Source organism: Trichechus manatus, unplaced genomic scaffold, assembly GCF_000243295.1.
Source record: "Trichechus manatus latirostris isolate Lorelei unplaced genomic scaffold, TriManLat1.0 scaffold00132, whole genome shotgun sequence".
In the NCBI taxonomy this organism is placed as follows: domain Eukaryota; kingdom Metazoa; phylum Chordata; class Mammalia; order Sirenia; family Trichechidae; genus Trichechus; species Trichechus manatus.
Genome location: NW_004444068.1, coordinates 2100400 through 2122136, shown reverse-complemented (window position 1 = coordinate 2122136; position 21737 = coordinate 2100400). Strand labels below are relative to the sequence as shown.

The 21737-nt window shown below is 39.7% G+C and overlaps 1 protein-coding gene across 1 annotated transcript in view; it reads right to left on the bottom strand.

Moving 5' to 3' along the window:
• Positions 1-1049: 1049 nt before the first annotated feature.
• Positions 1050-21737, bottom strand: part of GK5 (glycerol kinase 5) — an 88827-nt gene continuing 68139 nt past the window's right edge. Inside the window, exons 12-16 of the mRNA XM_004385096.2 lie at positions 20466-20560; positions 12067-12170; positions 11166-11225; positions 9933-10066; positions 1050-2923 (exon numbers count right to left, since the gene is read on the bottom strand). Coding sequence (XP_004385153.2) covers positions 2775-2923; positions 9933-10066; positions 11166-11225; positions 12067-12170; positions 20466-20560 — 542 coding nt within the window. The 3' untranslated portion in view covers positions 1050-2774. The remainder of the gene's footprint in view (positions 2924-9932; positions 10067-11165; positions 11226-12066; positions 12171-20465; positions 20561-21737) is intronic.

The following is a 21737-nucleotide window of genomic DNA, read 5'->3' as shown; positions in this document are numbered from 1 at the left end:
GATCTAAAAGTGTTTAGATTTATCCTTTATTCTGTGGTGGTTATATGCTGAGAAAGAAGAATGCAAAAAAAGAAGTGAACCAATGCACTTTTAGATATTAACAGTATTATAATTCAGTGCACACACACATACACACACACAAAACAATTATATCCTATGAAATCACACCCACTGAGATGCAGAGTCTATAAGGCGTTATCAACAGAGCATCCTTCACAAGGCTTTGATAGAAAAGCCCTTAATTGGTCACTAATTCAGCTTTGCAAAAATAATGTAAAAAGAATCCCGGCTGGAGCATAGGAGAATGAAGACCAAAGACACAGGGAAAGATCAGTCCAAAGGACGAATGGACCACAACTACCATAACCTTCACCAGACTGAGCCCAGAACAACTAGATGGTACCTGACTAGATAGAATCATCTGTTCAATTACAATGTAACGAAAGGAGTGACTATTACAGGGAATTTTGCTGTTGCTGTTACATACACTCATTTCAGGGATGGTTAGAACTAGAGGGCAGATTTCATTTTTGTAAATTCCATTTCAGGGAACTTCAAGTCAGCTGTGCTCTGCATTAACATCACCGACTGCTCTGGCAGGGATCACAATAGAGGGTGCTGGACAGAGCAGGAGAAGAATGTAGAATAAAATTCAAATTCATATACACACACACAAAGAAAAGACTAGGCTTGCTGGTCTGACAGAGACTGGAGAAACCCTGAGAGCACAGCCCATAGATATCCTTTTAACCCAGTACTGAAGTCACTCCTGAGGTTCACCCTTCAGCCAAAGATTAGACCAGGTCTATAGGGTCAACAATAACACATGTGAGGAACAGGCTTCATAGTTCAATCATGTATACAAGACCAATGGGCACACCAGCCTGAAAGCAAAGAAAAGAAGGCAGGAAGGAACAGGAAAACTGGACGAATGGAAATGGGGAACCTAGTGTGGAAAAGGTGAGAGTGTTGACACATCACAGGTCTGGCAACCAATGTCACAAAACAATTTGTGTAGTAACTGTTTAATGAGAAACTAATTTGCTCTGTAAACTTTCACCTAAAGCACAATTTAAAAAAAAAAAACAGTAAAAAGACAAAGAATGAAGAAGCTATATGACGGGATCTGATGTAATTAAATAAAAACACCTCTACTCAGCAAAAATATTTCCAAGTCTCAATTATATATTTGCTAAATACCTCCATCAAAAAAAATTAATAATTTCAGAAGACACTTGAAGTTCACTGAAATGGAATTTGCAAAAATGCAATTTGTCCTCTAGTTCTGTCTCTGAAATGGATATATGTAACAGCAACAACAGAATTCCCTGTAATAGTTACTCCTTTAGTTACACTGTAATTGAACAGCTGATTCTATAACTGGACTTGATGTGATTAAGTCTGACTTAGAGGGGAATAAATTCATTATTGCTACGAATCCAACTGGAACCTGCCCCAAATTTATGGAGGGGCATATAATATGAGAACCGGTTGAAAGGTGGTCAATTTTATACCCAGCCTGAAGCTACTCACAACTGGTACCCCTCCACATTCTTTCTGTCGAGAGACTTGGAGAATGTGGACCCACCCAGATTCCCCTCTGTGGATCTCTGGCTTAGTGGCCAGAGGGCATCGTTAGCGTGAATACACTTCCATCTCCTGAGATATATGTCAACCACCCATTGCACATATCTCAGAGAGGTGAGTAGGCTGGACAAACACACGCACACAAAAAAAATACAAGGACAAGTAAAATACCACAATGAAGGCCAATCTTAAGCATCAATAAATTAGGGCACTTTCTGCAAATTAAACTGTCAGAACCACAATCAAAATAAAAGACATTTATGCAAGTATCCCAACAACTATGAAAGATAAAGAATAGAAGACAAAATCTGTGTTAACTACACAAATTTTGTAAAAAAAGAAAAGGGATGTTATTATACTTTCACCAGAAATTTTTGAAAGAAAGAATACTTGCGAAGGAAAATGGTTTTTTTTTCCTTAAGAATCAAAACCCTTCTTTGATTAACTAAATAAAAGTATTTTTTCAGTGTTTTCAACACATAAAAGATGCTCAGATTTTCGTTGAACAAAGCAAACTTAAGGCAGTGTCTTTAAGGTCAATAAAGGAAAGCACTGGCTAGCAAATAAGCTTCTCTGAGAGGGATATATTGAGCTCATATTTGGATATTGAACAATTATGGCTTCAAACATAAAATACTAATGTTTCAAATTCTACACTTCCTCAGAGAAACTAATTTGCTCTGTAAACTCCTACCTAAAGCACAATAATAAAAAAAAGTTCTTTGTTTTTGGTTACGTGGACTTCCAATAGTCCACTTAATTCTAGAAAATTAAAGGAAATACTTCCCACATAATTTTGGAACCAAGTGTGAACGGTGCTGGATCCAGAATTAGCTCAGATACTGAACAACTCTGCTCACATGCACCGCTGACCTCAGTATAAAAAGGAGGAGGCTCCATAACTGCCCCAATATGGTAAGAAATGGTTGATGGACTCTGGAATTTGCTACAAAACAGACACTGAAGTTTTGAGGCACTGCTGCCATATCAGTCTAAGGTTTGGATTTTAAAAACATGCCTTTTTTGTTCGTTTGCTTTTCAGAAAAGCAATGCTTTTCCTCTCAGGTAGTGAAGCTCATTTTAAATCTTCTCTGTTCGGTCATCGTAGGGTTGTGTATCCCTGAGCTTCGTCTCATAGGCACATCCTGTAAGCACGCCGTCCCCGGGTCCAGCCGTTTCACTTGGTACTAGATCTTCGTATACCAATTCATGGAGCGTCTCACAGCTTTGACCCAGTTTTCCATACTCCTTTCATATTCTTGCCATTTCTTCTGTGGCTTGAAAACCATTTCACTTTGCCTCAGTTTCTTTAGTTCCTCCTTGTCAGTCCAAAACCCTATAGATTAAAAAAAAAAATTATTCTCTAATTTTAAGGCAAATAAGGAGTCTATCTAGTTTATCCACAACTCTACATGAATTGGTGCAAAGGTGAACAATTACCATTTTAAAGCACAATTCAAAATATTTTGTTGCTTTTGAATTTTGTTAAGTTTGAATATTCCCGGGAATAAATAAATCAAGATTATAAAATGTTTTGGTTTCTAACTTCAGCTTTCTTCCTGTGTGGCAGGGCACTGGGTCACTTCTAGAGCAGCCACACTCTGCCATCATTTAATTTCATGACTTGCCATTCAAAAAAAAAAAAAACTCACGTAAGAAATAGTACATTTTTTTACACAATGAAAATTAAGATTTCTGTCACACATCTTGAGGTAAGTGATGGGATATGCATAAAATCTAATATTGAGAATTAATAAAAGAATTTCTTTTTCAAACTATAGCATTCCATACAACTTATTTAAATTCTAAAGGAGCCCTGGTGGTGCAATGGTTGAGCACTCAGCAGCTAACAGAAAGGTTGGTGGTCAAAGCCACCCAGCAGTTCTGTGGGAGACATGGCGATCTGCTCTCATAAAGATAATAGCTTTGAAAATCCTATGGGGCAGTTATACTGTCACATGGGGTCACAATGAGTTAAAACTAACTCGATAGTACCTAATAACATAACAGGTGCCCTGGTGGCGCAGTGGTTAAGCGTTTGGCTGCTAACCAAAGGGTCGAAGGTTTGAATACACCAGCCACTCCTTGGAAACCCTATGGGGCAGTTCTTCTCTGTCCTATACGGTCACTATGAGACGGAATCCACTGGATGGCAACGGGTTTAACAACGTAACAACATTTAAATTCCAGTTCAAAATAATAATACTGTAGTTCCAGCATAAATTGTTCCTTACAAAGAGAACCATGTGATTTATAATAAAAAGCAATATGAGAACACATTTACGATTACAAATAGTCTGAAATGATACAGGTGTCTTGTTAATAAACTTGTCTCATCTCACCTACACAGAAGTTTTAACATAGTCTGTAAATGTACCTTTCTCTTACCAACAAAAAAGCTGACACATAAAAGTATTTTTTTAAAAACTTCTTGTCAAGTCACTTTTTTTCCTATTTACACAGTCAGTATTTTCGAGTATCTACGTTTTAAATGTACATTAATTTATAGATGTTTTAAAAGACTGAAAATCGTTCTCATCAGTGATCTACAGTTGGATAAATCTAGTCAAGAAAATAACTATGTTCTTAAAATCCTTACTTCCTGAATTTCTTATTTATATTTTTAAGGCATATATATTTTAAACATCATTTTATTAAATATGTCTAGAACTGACCCTCATTTCTGTGTGAATTTCTAAAAGATGGAGTATGTACATAGACTTCAGATCTCAAATTTCCGAGACAGAAGCAATCCAAACAGATACCTCAGGTTTTCTGAGAAGGTAAACCTGCTCCGTGTAGTTAGTTAAACATCTTTGTACCGAAAATATAGACATAACAATGTAAATAAAACTTCAAGCCACTGTGGTGTTATGTGTAGGAATAATCTGCGTGTGTTTATTATTTAAAGTATTTAAAATGTTTAATAGAATCTGACACATTTAATCATATAAGGTGAAAAGTACAGAAAAATTTGATGAACTGAATAAACAGTACTAGAGTGCTTATGAGAACTTGATTTACTCTAATTATATGCTTAATTTATTCATTTTACAAGTGTTATTTTAAGTATTTGAGAAGCTTTTCCTTGCTATGGTTCTCATTTGGTTCTATCAGGCATTTGAAAAAGATCATATACACTAAATTTATAGAGTTGAATGAAATATGCAAAGAAAGTTAATTAGCTACATTTGCCAGTGGGACTGATTATTTAAAGGAAATTTATTTTTTAACTTGAATTAATCAAACATTAATCAATGAACAAATGAGAGTGACTGTTTTACTTTTATTCATAATTACCAAATTTTTATTAGAATTAAGTTTAAGTTGAACTTGCCAGATTTCATGCTTTTGGGATTTGTCACTTTAATACACTTTAATATCAACTTTAAACTTTTAACTGTAAAATATTCTTTTCTTCTGGTTTTTGGCACAAAACACTGCCCCCCTCCATACAGGAACACATCAAAAATATTTCCAGTGCCCCAAGCCATCACCCTGTTTCCTAGATAGCATCCTAAATGGCCTCCCACCTCCATTATGTATTCTTCTTCACTAACCCTTTCACTAATTGTCAAAGTGATCTGTTCAGCCCAGATCTGTCCATGTTGCTCCCCTGTTTAAAATTCTTCAGTGGCTCTCCATTGCCTTCAGGATCAAGTCCAAACCCCTCTTTATGAGGAGCCCACCACAGCTGGACCTCTGCGTACCTCTCCAGCCTCCCCCTTGCCATCACCATATAGCGCTTCCCAGCTTTTTCTGTTGGACCACCCACCTCTTAGGCTCTCATCACCCGGCTATCTGTACCCCTTTATGACTGAGCCACATCACCTCCTCTGGGTAGCCCACACCACTGGCTTACTACTATCACTGGCTGGGTTTATCACAAGTTTAATAATCAGTTGATTTGTCCATCTGCTCCCACCAGAGGGCAGGAACTACGTCTTTTAATCTCTTCCTTCCGAGCAGTAACTGTCATGTAAAAGGTTGTTGTTCAATAAATAAAAGAATAGAGTGGTTTCTATTCACAAGGATGAGCATATCTACCTAGAAAGCTTGACTAGGGACCCTCCTTTGCTAGAGACCAAAGCAGCTGAGACTATCTTCCTCGCCTCGTGTTTCCTCTAGTGCCCTGGCGGCGCAGTGGTTAAGTCCTAAGGCTGCTGGCCAAAAGATCGGCAATCTGAATCCTGACTGAAGGAGTGAAGTAAGGATGAAAGAGGGACAACCAGACCTACCAGCAGGAGGACACAGGGGTTTTTGTAAGCAATATGCATATGTGGACAGGTTTAAGCAGAACTTCCAGACTAAGACAGACTAGGAAGAAAGACCTGGCAATCCACTTCTGAAAATCACAATGAAAACCCTATGGATCACAAAAGAATACTGTCTGATATACTGCTAGAAGATGAGCCCCCTAGGTTGGAAGGTACTCAAAATCCACAGTGGCCACAACAATGGACTTGAGCACACCAACAATTGTGAAGATGGTGCAGGACTGGGCAATGTTTCGTTATGTTGTACACAAGGTCGCCATGAGCTGGAGCCAACTAAATGGCAACCGACAACAACAATGAGTTGCTGTAGATTAAGGGACATCAATGCTTTTCAGACCCTCTCTATAATTCTGAGATCTGGGAAGAGAGATGATATCTGTAAGAAACAGTTTACAAGAAAGCCCTTGGGAGGCGGGGCCAAGATGGCGGAGTAGTCAGATGTTTCCTGTGGTCCCTCTTAGAACACAGACCTGAAAAAACAAGTGAATTGATTATATATGACAATCTAGGAGTCTTGATCATCAAAGGCAAAGTTGAGGGATTAGACTGAGCAGCAGGGGAGGGAGAGACGTTTCAGAAGCAGCAGTGAGTTGCCAGACCTGACCTGGTGGGAACCAGCACCCTGAAGGTCAGATCAACTAGTGTGCGCAGTGAGGCAAGCGGTGGTGCTTGGGAGGCATTTTCCCATCAGGAGAGACCAAGTGGTGGAGACTCTGCTCAAGCCTCCAGAACCAGTGAAAGGTGGTGCTTGTCATGGTTTGAATTATGTCCCCCAAAAAATGTATGTATCAGTTTGGCTAGGCCATGATTCCTGATACTGTGTGATTTTCCTGTATGTTGTAAACCTGCCTCCATGATGTTAATGAGGGAGGATGGGTGGCAGTTGTGTTAGTAAGGCAGGACCTGATCTACAAGACTGGACTGTGTCCTGAGGCAATCTCTTGAGATATAAAAGACAGAAGTGAATAGTGAGACAGGGGACCTCCTACCATCAAGAAAACAGTGTCAGGAGCAAAGCGCATCTTCTGGATCGGGGTCCCTGCACCGAGATGCTCCTAGTCCAGGGGAACACTGATGAGAAGGCCGAGAGAGAGAAAGCCTTCCCCTGGAACTGACGCCCTGAATTTGGACTTTTCGCTACTTTGACTGTGAGGAAATAAACTTCTCTTCGTTAAAACCATCCACTTGTGGTATTTCTGTTATGGCAGCACTAGATAACTAAGACAGCACTCAGTCGGCAAAAGAAAAGTACATGTATCTAACCCACTGCAGGGATCAAAAAACACTCCATTTGGGAAGAACCTCTCTCCCATTTACCTGCCTCCTTGCCATTCTGCACCAGGTCCCAGGCCGGCTTCAGTGATTACTGCGTGCCCTGGGCCGGAGGTAGGACCCATCATGTGCCCTGTGCCGTTATCCCAGTCTTGGAGAGGGAACAAATTAACAAACAGGGAAAAAATAATCTGCCCGTTCCTGTAAGCCAGGAACTCAGGGCAGGCACAGGCCCTTTGCCTAGGAATAGGCATAGGGGTCCATGAACTTTGAATGCCTTTCACCCCTGGATAGACCTGTGTGGGCCCATTTCAACAGCGTAGACCCTCATTAGCACAGTATAACAGGGTACATACCTGAAGCCTAACTTCAACTGTATCAGCTTTATGGTGGAGTGGCAGGTTTGTGACATTTGACACTGCTCTGCCCATTAAGCAGGGTTCTCATCTACCCACATCAGGGGCCTGAGGACTGGTGGCTCCACCCACCCCACCTAGCCACCTGTGACAGGGGTCCAACAATAAGTGGTGCCTCCCAGTCCTTACAGCCAACAGCACTGGGTGCCCATAGTCCAGCTGCAAAACCCACCCACCTATGCACTCTAGAGAACAGTGACACGCTTTCCTCCCAGACACTCAGGGGCAGCTGCCAGCCCCCTGCCTTGCTCAGCGTGTAACCACCTCCTACAGCCAGATACCTGTGCTTACTCCAATCATCCCTGCCCATTTAGGACTGTAGTTGAGAGCTGGCACCACACACTCAGTGACCGACAACCTGGACACCTCAGCTGAAGCCATACAAGAAAAGTAAATGGACTCCCGGGCTCACATACTTAGTAACAGATCTAATCACCTGGTGACAGGACATTAGAGCTTCAAAGGCGCCAATAATCAAACCAGCTCACATGAGCAGCCTATTTGGGCATATCAAAACAAAACAAGAAGCTGGGACATAGTAAGCAAACATAAAATAAACAAATGTAATAACTTACTGATGGCTCAGAGACAACAGTCAATATCAAGTCACATAAAGCAGCAGACCATGATGGCTTTGGCAAGCTCCCAAAACAAAGAATCAAGAAATCTTCCAGAGGAAGAGAAGTTCTTGGAATTACTAGAGGTAGAGTACAAAAGATTAATATAGAGAACTCTTCAATGGGCAAAGGATATGAACAGGCACTTCACCAAAGAAGACATTCAGGTGGCTAACAGACACACATGAGGAAATTCTCATGATCACTAGCCATTAGAGAAATGCAAATCAAATTGCAATGAGATACCATCTCACCCCAACAAGGCTAGCATTAATCCATAAAACACAAAATAATAAATGTTGGAGAGGTTGTGGAGAGACTGGAACACTTATACACTGTTGGCGGGAATGTAAAATGGTACAACCACTTTGGAAATTCATTTCAGCTTCCTTAAAAAGCTAGAAATAGAAGCACCATACGATCCAGCAATCCCGCTCCTTGGAATATATCCTAGAGAAATAAGAGCCATCACATGAATAGATATATGCACACCATGTATATTGCAGCACTGTTCACAATAGCAAAAAGATGGAAAAAACCTAGGTGCATAGTAACGGACAAATGCATATACAAATTATGGTTTATTCACACAATGGAATACTATGCAACAATAAAGAACAATGATGAATTCGTGAAACACCTTATAACATGGAGGAATCTGGAAGGCATTATGTTGAGTGAATTTAGTCAGTCGCAAAAGGACAACTATTGTATAAGACCACTATTATAAGAACTCAAGAAAAGGTTTAAACACAGAAGAAAACATTCTTTGATGGTTATGAGGGTGAGGAGGGAGGGAGAGAGGAATTCACTAACTAGATAGTAGACAAGAATTACCTCAGGTGAAGGGAAGGACAGCACACACTACAGGGGAAGTTAGCACAACTGAACTAAACCAAAAGCTAAGAAGTTTCCTGAATACAACCAAACACTTTGAGAGACAGAGTAGCAGGGGTGCGGGTCTGGGGACCATGCTTTCAGGGGACATCTAGGTCAACTGGCATAACAAAATTTATTAAGAAAATGTTCTGCATCCCATTCTGGTGAGTGACGTCTGGGGTCTTAAAAGCTAGCAAGCGGCCACCTAAGATGCATCAATTGGTCCCAGCCCACTTGGAGCAAAGGAGAATGAAGAACGCCAAAGACACAAGGAAACTATTAGCCCAAGAGATAGAAGAGTCACATAAACCACAGACTTCAGCCTGAGACCAGAAGAACTAGATGGTGCATGGCTACCACCAATGACCACCCTGACAGGAAACACAACAGAGAGTCCCTGATGGAGCAGGAGGGAAGTGGGATGCAGAACTCAAATTCTAGTAAAAAGACCAGACTTAATGGTTTGACTGAGACTGGAGGGACCCTGGGAGACATGGCCCACAGATTCTGTGTTAGCCCAAAACTAAAACCATTCCCAAGGCCAACTCTTTGGACAAAGATTAGACTGAACTATGGGACATAAAATGATACTCATGAAGAGTGTGCTTCTTAGCTCAAGTAGATACATGAGACTAAATGGGCAGCCCCTGTCCAGAGGCGAGATGAAAAGGCAGAGAGGGTCAGGAGCTGGTTGAACGGACATGGGAAATCCTGGGTGCAAAGGAGGAGTGTGCTGTCACAGTATAGGGAGAGGAACTAGGGTCACTTAACAATATATGTATAAATTTTTGTATGAGAGACTAACTTGAATTGTAAACTTTCACTTAAAGCACAATTTAAAAAAATAAAATAAAAGCCCTTGTTTTTACAAAATCCGCACATACCAACAGCAAGGCCAGCTAGAGAAGCTGCCCCTCGGCAGGACATGTCAATGTGAACCGGTCTGTCTATATTCTGATTAATCAGGTCTGAGGTCATCTGCATGACAAAACTGTTCTTACAGACTCCTCCATCTGCCCTGCAGGGAGAAAGAACAGGAACACAAATCACTGCAACCAAAGCATAAAAGCATCATTAATTCTTTTTAAGTGGGCCATATATTTTTCTTAAATCCTTGATGTTATAAGTTTAACTTTGTACTTCCAAAATTACATCACTTAGCATTGATCTGAAGACAGAAGGTCTTACTGGGTAGCCTTCATAAACATTTTCGCTAATTCCTTCCAACAATTTTTCCACCTGCCCAGTTTGTTCTGCAACCAGTTTTAAATAAAAATTCATCTGGACATTTCAGCAAAGAAGTCAGAAATCTGATGCCTGCATGCCAAAAGGATAGCTACACATATGAGAAAAACAGGTTTTTAAAGATCTATACAGTACATATCCAAGTGCTAAGATCCTTCCAAATTCCATAAAGTGCTGTATTCCCCATAAATCCAAAATTAGCTTTCCCTTTCTCTCCAAATTCCCATGACCAAGAATTTTGTTGCAAAGGAGGGAGGCGTAAGCTCTCTGAAATCACGAACGATTGTAATAGTGAAATACTAATAGCAGCTACCACTTACTGAATGCTTCACAGGTCCACGCCCTGTATCAGGTTCTCCAGGTTAACTCACTCACCTTACCAATGAGGAAGCCCAGCCCCAGCTCACAGAAAGGAAGGGGATGCTCCAGCTTTGAAGGCAGACCCTGACTCCAAACTTTGCTTTTTTTTTCTTTACTGAAGGATAATGCTTACTCCCCCAAATCATGGCACTTCTAATGCTTTTAGAGAATAAACCTTAAAAATAATTCACTTGTCACTATAATGAACTCGAAGTGTACTTTATACATAAGAATTTAAGTCTCAGAAATTTAAAGTTTAACTTCCAATTCAATTTGTTAGAAATAAAGTATAACCATCGAGTTGGTTCCAACTCATGGCGACCCCATGTGTGTCAGATTAGGACTGTGCTCCATAGGGTTTTCAATGGCTGATTTTTCAGAAGTAGGTCACCAGGCCTTTCTTCTGAGGTGCCTCTGGGTGGACTCGAACCACCAACCTTTCAGTTAGCAGCCGAATATATTAACTGTTTGAACCACCAGGGACAGAAAGCATAAAAACAATGTATACGTACCGGATTTTTGTTATAGGAATATGGATCTCTTTCTGCATCATGTCATACAACTGTTTATTTCTAGTTGAAAAACAAGACAACTATTTAGATGAAATGAATACCATAATAACACTGTCTTTTATGTAGATCTAGAAAAAGAAAAACTGTTTTTATTTATATTACATTTATAAAATATGCAAAAGAAATATTAAAGAAATATATTATGCTAGCCGGAAGTTGTCTAACAGATACCCAACCAAGCAGGAGCCTCAGGGCCTGTATATTTTGCCTTAATAAAAAAGAACCTAATTTTTATGTTAGAACTAAATTTAATCTATTACTCTTCTTACAAATAAAAATTTAAAGCAACAGCCCATTTAATAGATAGTTATTAAGATGATGTACCGTAAACAACAGCTGATAGAACTCAATAAATATAAAAATAATCATTTTTTAATCACAGAAAATTTTATTTTAAACATTAAAAATGTTCTGTAATTCATGGCAGTCACGTTCTTAATTTTAATCATCTACACCAGTCTCATAACAAAAAGGTCACAGAGAAATAGACATAAAAATAATTTTGTTAATTCAATCTTATTAGTTTGAATTCTCCTGCATGAAAAAATACATTCAAACTTTTAGAAACCCAAATATTGAATGTGCTATGCTTAAGAAATGGACTTTAAAAAATTCAGTTTTCAGATATCAAACCAAAGTGGGACTGCTACTACTAAATATGGAAAAAAAAAAAAGATTCCAAAGAAATTAGCAATAAGAACATCATACATAGTATGAATTGAACTAACAGTAAATAAACCCCCAGTTAACAGATTAAGAAATTTCTAATTTAGTAGCAAATCAATAAAAGGAAACGGCAATATAGTACGGGGAAGGGGTAGTTTAGGGCAGGCTTTTGTACCTGAAAGCTATCGACTCCAATATTGCTCGTACAAGATGATGTTTATTGGTGGAAGGCTTTAAACCCATGAAGGAGGCACATGCATGAGGGTCATTCAATGGAGCCTAAAGTAAGAGATAAAAAGAACATACTCTCACTGTTCTAAATTACATATCTAAAGAAATATTATATGATAAAAATATAGCCATTTAGAAGAAAAATAATGTTTTATTTGGAAGAAAATAATGTTTGTTTAGAGTTAAATAATGTAATAATAAATGATAGCCCAAAGATTATGTTAAATATTAGGACAACTTTTTAACAGGTCTTAAGCAAGACTGAGTCAAAGATGTTGGACTTGGCTGTACCTTCTGTCTGAGCTCATACCAAGAAAAGGGACTGAAATACATGTTGTTAGGTGCTGTTGAGTTGATTTTGGCTCATAGCAACCTTACATACAACAGAATGAAATGTCACCCAGTCCTGCGCCATCTTCACAATCGTTGCTATGTTTGAGCTCACTGCTGCAGCCACAGTGTCAATCCATCTCGTTGAGGGGCTTCTTCCTTTTCACTCGCCCTCTACTTGACCAAGCATGATGTCCTTCTCCAGGGACTGGTCTCTCCTGATAACATGTCCAAAGTATGTGAGACGAAGTCTTGCCAACCTCGCTTCCAAGGAGCACTCTGGCTGTACTTTTTCCAAGATAGACTTGTTCAGTCTTCTAGCAGTCCATGGTATATTCAATATTCTTTGCCAACACCATTATTCAAAGGCATCAATTCTTTGGTCTTCCTTATTCATTGTCCAGCTTTTGCATGCATATGAGGCAACTGAAATCCATGGCTTGCGTCAGGCACACTGTGATGGTTAAGGCTGTGAGTCAAATTGGCTGGATCATGATTCTCAGTGGTTTGGCAGTTAGGATGCAGTTTGGCAGTTATGTAATGATGTAAATTGGTAGTTATGAAATGATGCAAATGGCAGTTACATAATGATGTAGTCATTCTGCTTTTTTTTTTATTCTCCATTTTTGATCTGATGTAGTCATCCCCATTTTGTGATCTGATGTGAGGAGCCAATCAGTTGAAAAGGGAGTTTCCTTGGGGGTGTGGCCTGCATTCAATATATACACCTGTTCCTCACTTATTGACACGGTTAGGTTCCAAAGACCAGCTTGTTATGTGAAAATTGGCATTATGCAAAAATGGAGGATAATCACATCAGATCATAAAATGTGGGATTACTACATCATTACATAACCACAAATCATTGAGAATCATAGCCCAGCCAAGTTGACGCATAACTTACTCTTGCTTCGCACGTTGGGGTTTGTTACTACCAGACGTACGTCGTTAATGTGCAAAATAGTTGGATAGTAGATTTTTTACTTTTGTTGTAAATGTGAAATGTCAGATAACAAGGTAGTAAGTGAGGGGTAGGTATATAACTGATGTCCTGGCAAAGCTTGCTTGCTCTGGATCCTGCATCCAGCTCATCATCATCTGACGTGGTTCTTGGGACTTCAGCTCATGGCCTATCTACTCCCTGCCGATCTTGGATTCATCAGCTTCCACAGCCCATGAACTAGCAGCCTGCCACCTGACCTGTCTATCCTGGGTTCATCAGCCCCTGCAGCTATGTGAATCAGGAGACGCCTCTAGCCTGACACCTGACCTGTGGGCTTGAGACTTGCCAGACTCTACAACTGCGTGAGCCATATCCTTGAGATAAATCTCTCTCTCCTTGCCCCCTCCCTATATATATTCATGCTTCACTGGTTTTGCTTATCTAGAGAACCCAGTCTAAGAAATACACCTTAGTCTTCAAAGTGAAATCTTTGCTTCTTAACACTTTAAAGAGGTCTTTTGCAGCAGATTTGCCCAATGCAATACGTTGTTTGATTTCTTGACTGCTGCTTACAAGAGCGTTGATTGTGCATTCAAGTAAAATGAAATCCTTGACAACTTCAGTATTTTCTCTGTGTATCATGATGTTGGTTATTGGTCCAATTGTGAGGATTTTTGTTTTCTTTATGTTGAGGTGTAATTTACACTGAAGGCTGTAGTATTTGATTTTCATAAGTAAGTGCTTCAAGTTCTCTTCCCTTTCAGCAAGCAAGGTTGTGTCATCTGCATATTGCAGGTCATTGATGAGTCTTCCTCCAATCCTGATGCCCTGTTCTTCATATAGTCCAGCTTCTTGGATTATTTGCTCAGCATACAGATTAAATAAGTATGGTGAAAGGATACAACCCTGACACACACCTTAGCTGATTTTAAACTATGTAGTATCCCTTTGTTCTGTTTTAATAATTGCCTCTTCGTCTATGTACAGGTTCTGCGTGAACATAATTAAGAGTTCTGGAATTCCTATTCTTCACAATGTTATCCATAATTTGTTATGATCCACACAATCGAATGCCTTTGCATAGTCAGTAAAATGCAAGTAAATATCTTTCTGGTATTCTCTGCTTTCAGCTAAGATCCATCTGACATCAGCAATGATATCCCTCGTTCCACAGCCTCTTCAGAATCTGGCTTGAATTTCTGGCAGTTCCTTGCAGTGTACCGATACAACTGTTTTTGAATTATCTTCAGCAAAATTTTACTTGTATGTGATATTAATGATATTATTCGATCATTTCCACATTCTGTTGGATCACCTTTCTTTGGAATGGGCATGTATATGGATCTTTTCCAGTTGGTTAGCCAGGTAGTTGTCTTCTAAATTTTTTTGGCATAGATTGAGTGAGCACTTCCAGCACTGCATCCATCTGTTGAAACATCTCAATTGGCATTCTGTTAATTCCTGGAGGCTTGTTATTTGCTAATGCCTTCAGTGCAGTTTGCAATTCTTCCTTCAGTACCATCAATCCTTAATTATATGTTTACCTCCTGAAGTGGCTGAACTTCGCAATTCTTTTTGGTACAGTGACTTTGTGTATTCCTTCCATCTTCTTTTGATGCTTCCTGAGTCATTTAATATTTTCCTCGCAGAATCCTTCAATATTCAACTCGAGGCTGGAATTTTTTCTTCAGTTCTTTCAGCTTGAGAAATGCCAAGCGTGTTCTTCCCTTTTGGTTTTCTAAAATCTAGGTCTTTTCACATTTCATTATAATCCTTTACTTTGTTTTCTTGAGCCACCCACTGAAATCTTCTGTTCAGCTCTTTTCCTTCATCATTTCTTCCATTTGCTTTAGCTATTCTACATTCAAGAGCAAGTTTCAGAGTTCCTTCTGACATCCATTTTGTCTTTTCTTTCTTTCCTGTCTTTTTATTGACCTTTTGCTTTCTTAACGTATGATGTTCTTGATGTCATCCCACACTCCTCTGGTCTTCAGTCATTAGTGTTCAATACATTAAATCTATTCTTGAGATGGTCTCTAAATTCAGGTGGGATACACTCAAGGTCATACTTGGCTCTCATGGACTTGTTCTACTTTTCTTCAGCTTCAACTCGAATTTGTATATAAGCAATTGATGGTCTGTTTCACAGTAGGCTCCTGGCTTTGTTCTGATTAATGATATTGAGCTTCTTCATCATCTCCTTCCACAGAGGTAGTCGATTTGATTTCTGTGTATTCCATCCGGTGAGGTCCATGTGTATAGTCACTGTTTATGTTGTTGTAAAAAGGTATTTCCAGTAAATAAGTTGCTGGTCTTCCAAAATTCTATCATGTTATCTCCGGCATTGTTTCCATCACCAGGGCCATATTTTCCAACTATTGATCCTTCTTCTTTGTTTCCAACTTTCAAATTCCAATCACCAGTAATTATCAATACATCTTGACTGCATGTCTGATCAATTTCAGATTGCAGAAGTTGGTAAAAATCTTCAATTTCTTCATCTTTGGCATTAGTGGTTGGTGCATAAATTTGAATAATAGTCATTAACTAGTCTTCCTTGTAGGTGTATGGATGTTATCCTATCACTGACAGCACTGTACTTCAGAATAGATCTTGAAATGTTCTTTTTGATGATGGTGATGCCATTCCTCTTCAATTTGTCATTCCTGGCATCGTAGACCATATGATTATCCAATTGTAAAGGTCAAAATATCAGTCCATTTCAACTCACTAATGCCTAGGATATTGATCTTCAAGTCTTCCATTTCATTCTTGACAACTTTAAATTTTCCTTGATTCATACTTCATACATTCCATTTTCCAATTACTAATAGGTGTTTACAGCTGTTTCTTCTCAGTTTGAGTCATGCCACATCAGCAAATGAAGGTACCAAAAGCTTTACTCCATCCATGTCTTTAAGGTTGACTCTACTTTGAGGAGGCAGCTCTTCCCTAGTCGTATTTTCAGTGCCTTGCAACCTGAGGGGCTCATCTTCTGGCACTATATCACATGTTCTGCCACTGTCTTAGTCTTGAAGCTCCGCTGAAACTGTCTACCATAGGTGACCCTGCTGGTATTTGACATTCCGGTGGCATAGCTTCTAGCGTCACAGCAATACGCAAGCCACCACACTACAACTGACAGACAAGTGTACATAGTGAAGTATATAGTGACAAATCATTACATGCCTAGCTTAATAAATGTGGAAAATGAAAAGCAATCCTAGTATTTTCCCCTTACTCCAATTGCAAAGTTTTTACATTAAAATTGTTCAATATGTAGAGTGATTTTTTAAATTGAGGTGAAATTTACATAACATAATATTAACCATTTTAAAGCGAACAATTCAGTAGCATAGCCACTGTCATGGACTGAATTATGTCCCCCAAAAAATGTGTGTATCAATTTGGCTGGGCCATGATTCCTGGTATTGTGTGATTTTCCTATATTTTCTAAATCCTGCCTCTACGATGTTAATGAGGGAAGATGAGTGGCAGTTGTGTTAGTATGGCAGGACTCAATCTACAAGATTGGCCTGTGTCCTGAGGCAATCTCTTGAGATATAAAAGAGAGAAGTGAGGGGGGGTGGCGGCAGGAGGGGACCTTATATCACCAAGAAAGCCGTGCCAGGAGCGGAGCGCGTCCTTTGGACCTGGGGTCCCTGTGTGGAGAAGCTCCTAGTCCGGGGGAACACTGATGAGAAAGAAGAAGGCTGACAGAGAGAAAAAGCCTTCCCCTGGAGCTGATGCCCTGAATTTGGACTTCTAGCTTACTTTACTGTGAAGAAATAAATTTCTCTTTGTTAAAGTCATCCACTTGTGGTATTTCTGTTGTAGTAGCACTAGATAACTAAGACAGCCACCATCTTTATCTAGTTCCAAAACTTTACTTTTATCACCCCAAAAGGAAACCCCATATCCATTACACAGTTACTCTACGTTCTTCCCTCCCCTCTAGTGTCTGGCAACCACCAATCTACTTTCTGTCTCGATGGATTTCCTATTCTGGAATTTTCAAATAAATGGTATCATACACTATGTGGTCTTGCTTCTTTCACTTAGCATTATGTCTTCGAGGTTCTTTCACTTAACATTAGGTATCACTACGTTCATTTCTTTTTAATGGTGAGTAATATTCCATTCTATGTACATGCCACATTTTGTTTATCCATTCCTCCATTGATGGACACTTACATTGTTTCCATCTTTTCGCCATTGTAAATAATGCTGCTATGAACATGCGAGTACATGTATTTGTTTGGGTACCTGTTTTCAATTCTTTTGAGCATACGCCTATGAATGGAGTTTCTGGGGCATATGGTAATTCTATCTTTAACTTTTTGAGGAACCGATAAACTGTTTTCTTTTAGAGTGACTTCTATTGTTGTAGTCTGCCATTGAATCAATTCCGACTCATAGCAACTCCATGTGACAGAGTAGAACTGCACCATTGGGTTTTCTAGGCTGTAATTTTTATGGAAGCAGATTGCCAGGTCTTTCTCCTGCAGAGCCGCTGAGTGGGTTCGAACTGCCGACTTTTTGGTTAGCAGCCAAGCACTCAACCGTTGTGACACCAAGGCTCCTTTGAGTGACTTTAAGGATATAAATTAGACTTAATATATATATGTATGTATATATGTATTATAATATATATATATAATGCAAAAAAGTACTTTTCATGGCATAGCTTATACCCAATATGTTGTCAGACATTCAAATTAAACTCTTCTACTTCTTAATAGTCTCATTCCCTATTATCAGAAACAACCTAGATTAACATGTATTTAAAAGAGCCAAAATCTTAGGCTGGAAGGTTTGTGTGTGTGTGCTCATCCTTATATCCCCAGAAATGCAAAACAACACTGGAACACAATGATAAATAACAAAGATCCCTGCTTTTGAGGAGCTTGCAGTCTCACAAGGAAACAGACAGAGGCGTTCTAACACAACCGACAAGGTCATAGCAGAGGACCATGTAGTGCTGTCAGGGAAGTGTGGTCGCCAGAACAAGCGTCTTGTAGCCTCAGGGTCTTGACAAGTAATCCCTCCACCTGGAAAATGTAGCACTATTCCCACTCCTAGTTCATTCTACACCCCCTCCAAATCTTGGCTCCGCTTTCTCTAGGAAAACTCCTAACCCCAGAGATCAGATCAGGCCCACTATTATGTGTTTTTATGGGACGCTATAGCTTCCCATCCCATCACATACAGGTTATATTTGCAATCACATATATTTGTGTGGTTGTTTGTTGAAACCCCGTCTTCCCTACTACACTCTAAGAGGTGCACGGGCTTGAACTGTGTCTGAGGCGCTAGCACTATATCTGTGTCTCCACAGCCTAGCACTACGTCTGGCCCACTGTAGGGGATCGATACAAATCTGTTGAATGAATAAGCAAACAATAACCAAAAAATCAAAGCTATTGCCATCGAGTCGATTCTGACTCATGGCAACCCATACGTTACAGAGCAGAACTGCTCTATAGGGTTGGCTACAATTTTTTACGGAAGCAAATCGCCAGGCCTTTCCTCTGTGGCACCGCTGGCTGGGTTTGAACTGCCAACCTTTTGGTTAGCAGCCAAGCACAAACCATTTGCGCCACCCAGGGACCCAAACAAACAATACTTGTCCTAATTACTTAACTGAAGAAATTCTACCATACAGCTCATCTTTAGTGTAGCTATGGTGATTCTCCAATTATGACTTTATTTTGATGATCTTTCAAATTTATTAACATCTTTTTGTAATTTAATCAGCAGAAGCTGAGTCACACACTAAAACTGGTTTATATAAGGTGGTGTAATACTGTAAAACTAAGATTAGTTAGATCATGCCAGTTCAATCAGCCTCTAGTAATATGCCATGTTTTTCCTGCATAAAAACAAGTTATCCCAGTATACTACATAAAACATGACTGTCCTGAAATCACTCCTGTACAAATAGCTATGAACATAATTTACTATTAGAGTCCGGGTGGTGCAAATGGTTAAGTGCTCAACTGCAGGAATTCTACCACTGAACCAGCAATGCCTCACATGAGGAAAATGACAATTAAACAGAAGTTATGAAGAATAAAGAACACAGAGCAAAGCTAGTAATGAGATAAGAAAAAGCACAACCACAGACAGAAGCAGAACCTGCAAGGAACACTACGAACTGCTATGTCGGTTGCCGAGCGCTTTCCAACCCCAATCCTCAGGAGTGTGTGAATAACACCTCCTCTTGGGGTAGGCTTAAGCAAGCCTGTTCCTTGCAAATGTAAGAACCTTCATTAAAGCATGACTCCTTGTCCTCCGAAGACTGGCACTTGGCTCACAGTCCTATTCATCATCAGAGTAACTTTAACATCCAAGTAGATGACCACTGATTCTTGCCTTTGGTACCTCTAATTCCTACTCTACTTTAGTATTCTGCTCCGCAAACCACAAGCCCTTCTACAGCAAAACCACAATGACTGCACCAATTGATGCCACCCCCAGGATATGACCCCTGTGGTCCAGCCTCATCCTGCCGTTCCCAGAAGTGGCTGTCTCAGACCTTCCCCGCTCTCCTCAAAGCTCCTCCAATGCTCCTTTCTCAGCAGATTCTCCTGAGAAACTGAAGCCTTCAACAGCCTGTTCCCACTTACTTAAGGCTGCCTTCCTTTAACCTTCTTTCCTTCTGCTTCTCCATCCTCCATTGTCTCTAGTTGCTGACATATGCAGCTTATAGGTGATCTTCTATTTCCCAAACAGCTTAGCATCAGTACACTATTGTTGTTTGAATCGACTTTTGGTTTTGAGTTAAGAGTTTCATTTTACGTTTGGGAAATACTTGGCCTGCAGCTTCCCCCCTTCAACATTTTGCCAGGTTGCAACCATGAGAGGACAGGGACACTTTGATATCAAGATGAAGTTAAAAATCACATCTGTGATACATCTGTCTAGTCTTTTGCACTTTTGCAATACTTTGGTCTTTTTCTTAATCATATACTTTATATTATTTTCATAGGTAGGTGAGTTGATAGAGAAAATAAAAACAGAGTTGCCAAGACAAAGTTGCTACTAATGTCTTTTTTTTTTTTTTTTACCTGCAATCCACTAAAAGATGGAACAAAATAAACTCCTTCAGAATCTTCTAAATGTTTGGCCATTTTTTCAGTCTCAGCAGCATCTGTGAAGAGATCTGCAAAAACAAGCAAACAAACAGAACAAAGCGGTTGAAAAGGGGCAAACAGAATGATGATACATGATTAGTATTTACCTACATCCCCGTTTATTAGGAACATAATGTGAAAGGTCTGTTCACTTAGGCCAAACTGTTCTTGCATTATCTGGGTCCTCACACTGCATAGGTTTATGAGCCAATGGAAGGGGCAAGGGAGCCAGAAGGTCCTCTCAGGTAGGCCTTCTATGCAGCAAGCCTTACTGCTTCTTTACATGTATGTTTCCTGGCATTAAAACATTATTCTCCAGAAGACAAGAGCCATCCTAGTCTTCTGATGAAAAGATCATCAATCATCGATGTATAATAACCAGGAAAAATCAGCTGGAAAACTATTCCATCTAACAAGTTCTGTAAGAGGCCAGTAACAAATAGATATACTAAAAGTCAATCTTTAAAAAACAAACAAATGAAACTCAAGACCTAATTCACTCAGTAAACTTTTTACCGAAGTATACAATATAAAAATCAGTTGCTGTCGAGCGGACTCTGACTCATGGTGACCCATGTGTGTTAGAGTAGAACTGTGTTTCATAGGGTTTTCAGTGGCTGATTTTTGAGAAGTAGATTGCCAGGCCTTTCTTTTGAGGTGTCTCTCGGTGGACTCAAATCTTCAACCTTTTGGTTAGTAGCCCAGTGCATTAACTGTTTGTACCACCTAGGGACTCAGTATAAATACATACAAAAAAATGTACAAACTCTATAAAAACCAAACCCATTGCCATTGAGTCGATTCCGACTCATAGCAACCCCATAAGACAGAGTAGAACTGCCCCATACAGTTTCCAAGGAGCGCCTGGTGGATTTGAACTGCTGACCTTTAGGTTAGCAGCCGTAGCTCTTAACCGCTACACCACCAGGGTTTCCCCTAAGTGTACACCTGGATGAATTTTCAGTGTGAATACACCCAGAAAACCAACACCCAGATACAGAATATTACTGGCGCCCCACAAAAGATCTCCTCATATTCCCTGCTTTTCCTTAGAGTTGTATCCAAGTGTTTGTCTTCAATTTCGCTGATCCTGTCTTCCATCGTTTCAAACCTGCTCCTCAGCCCTTCTATGACACTGTCCATTTCTGAAATCTTGTTGTTTATCTTTTGGATTTCTAATCGTTGTTTTTGTATAATTTCTAGTTG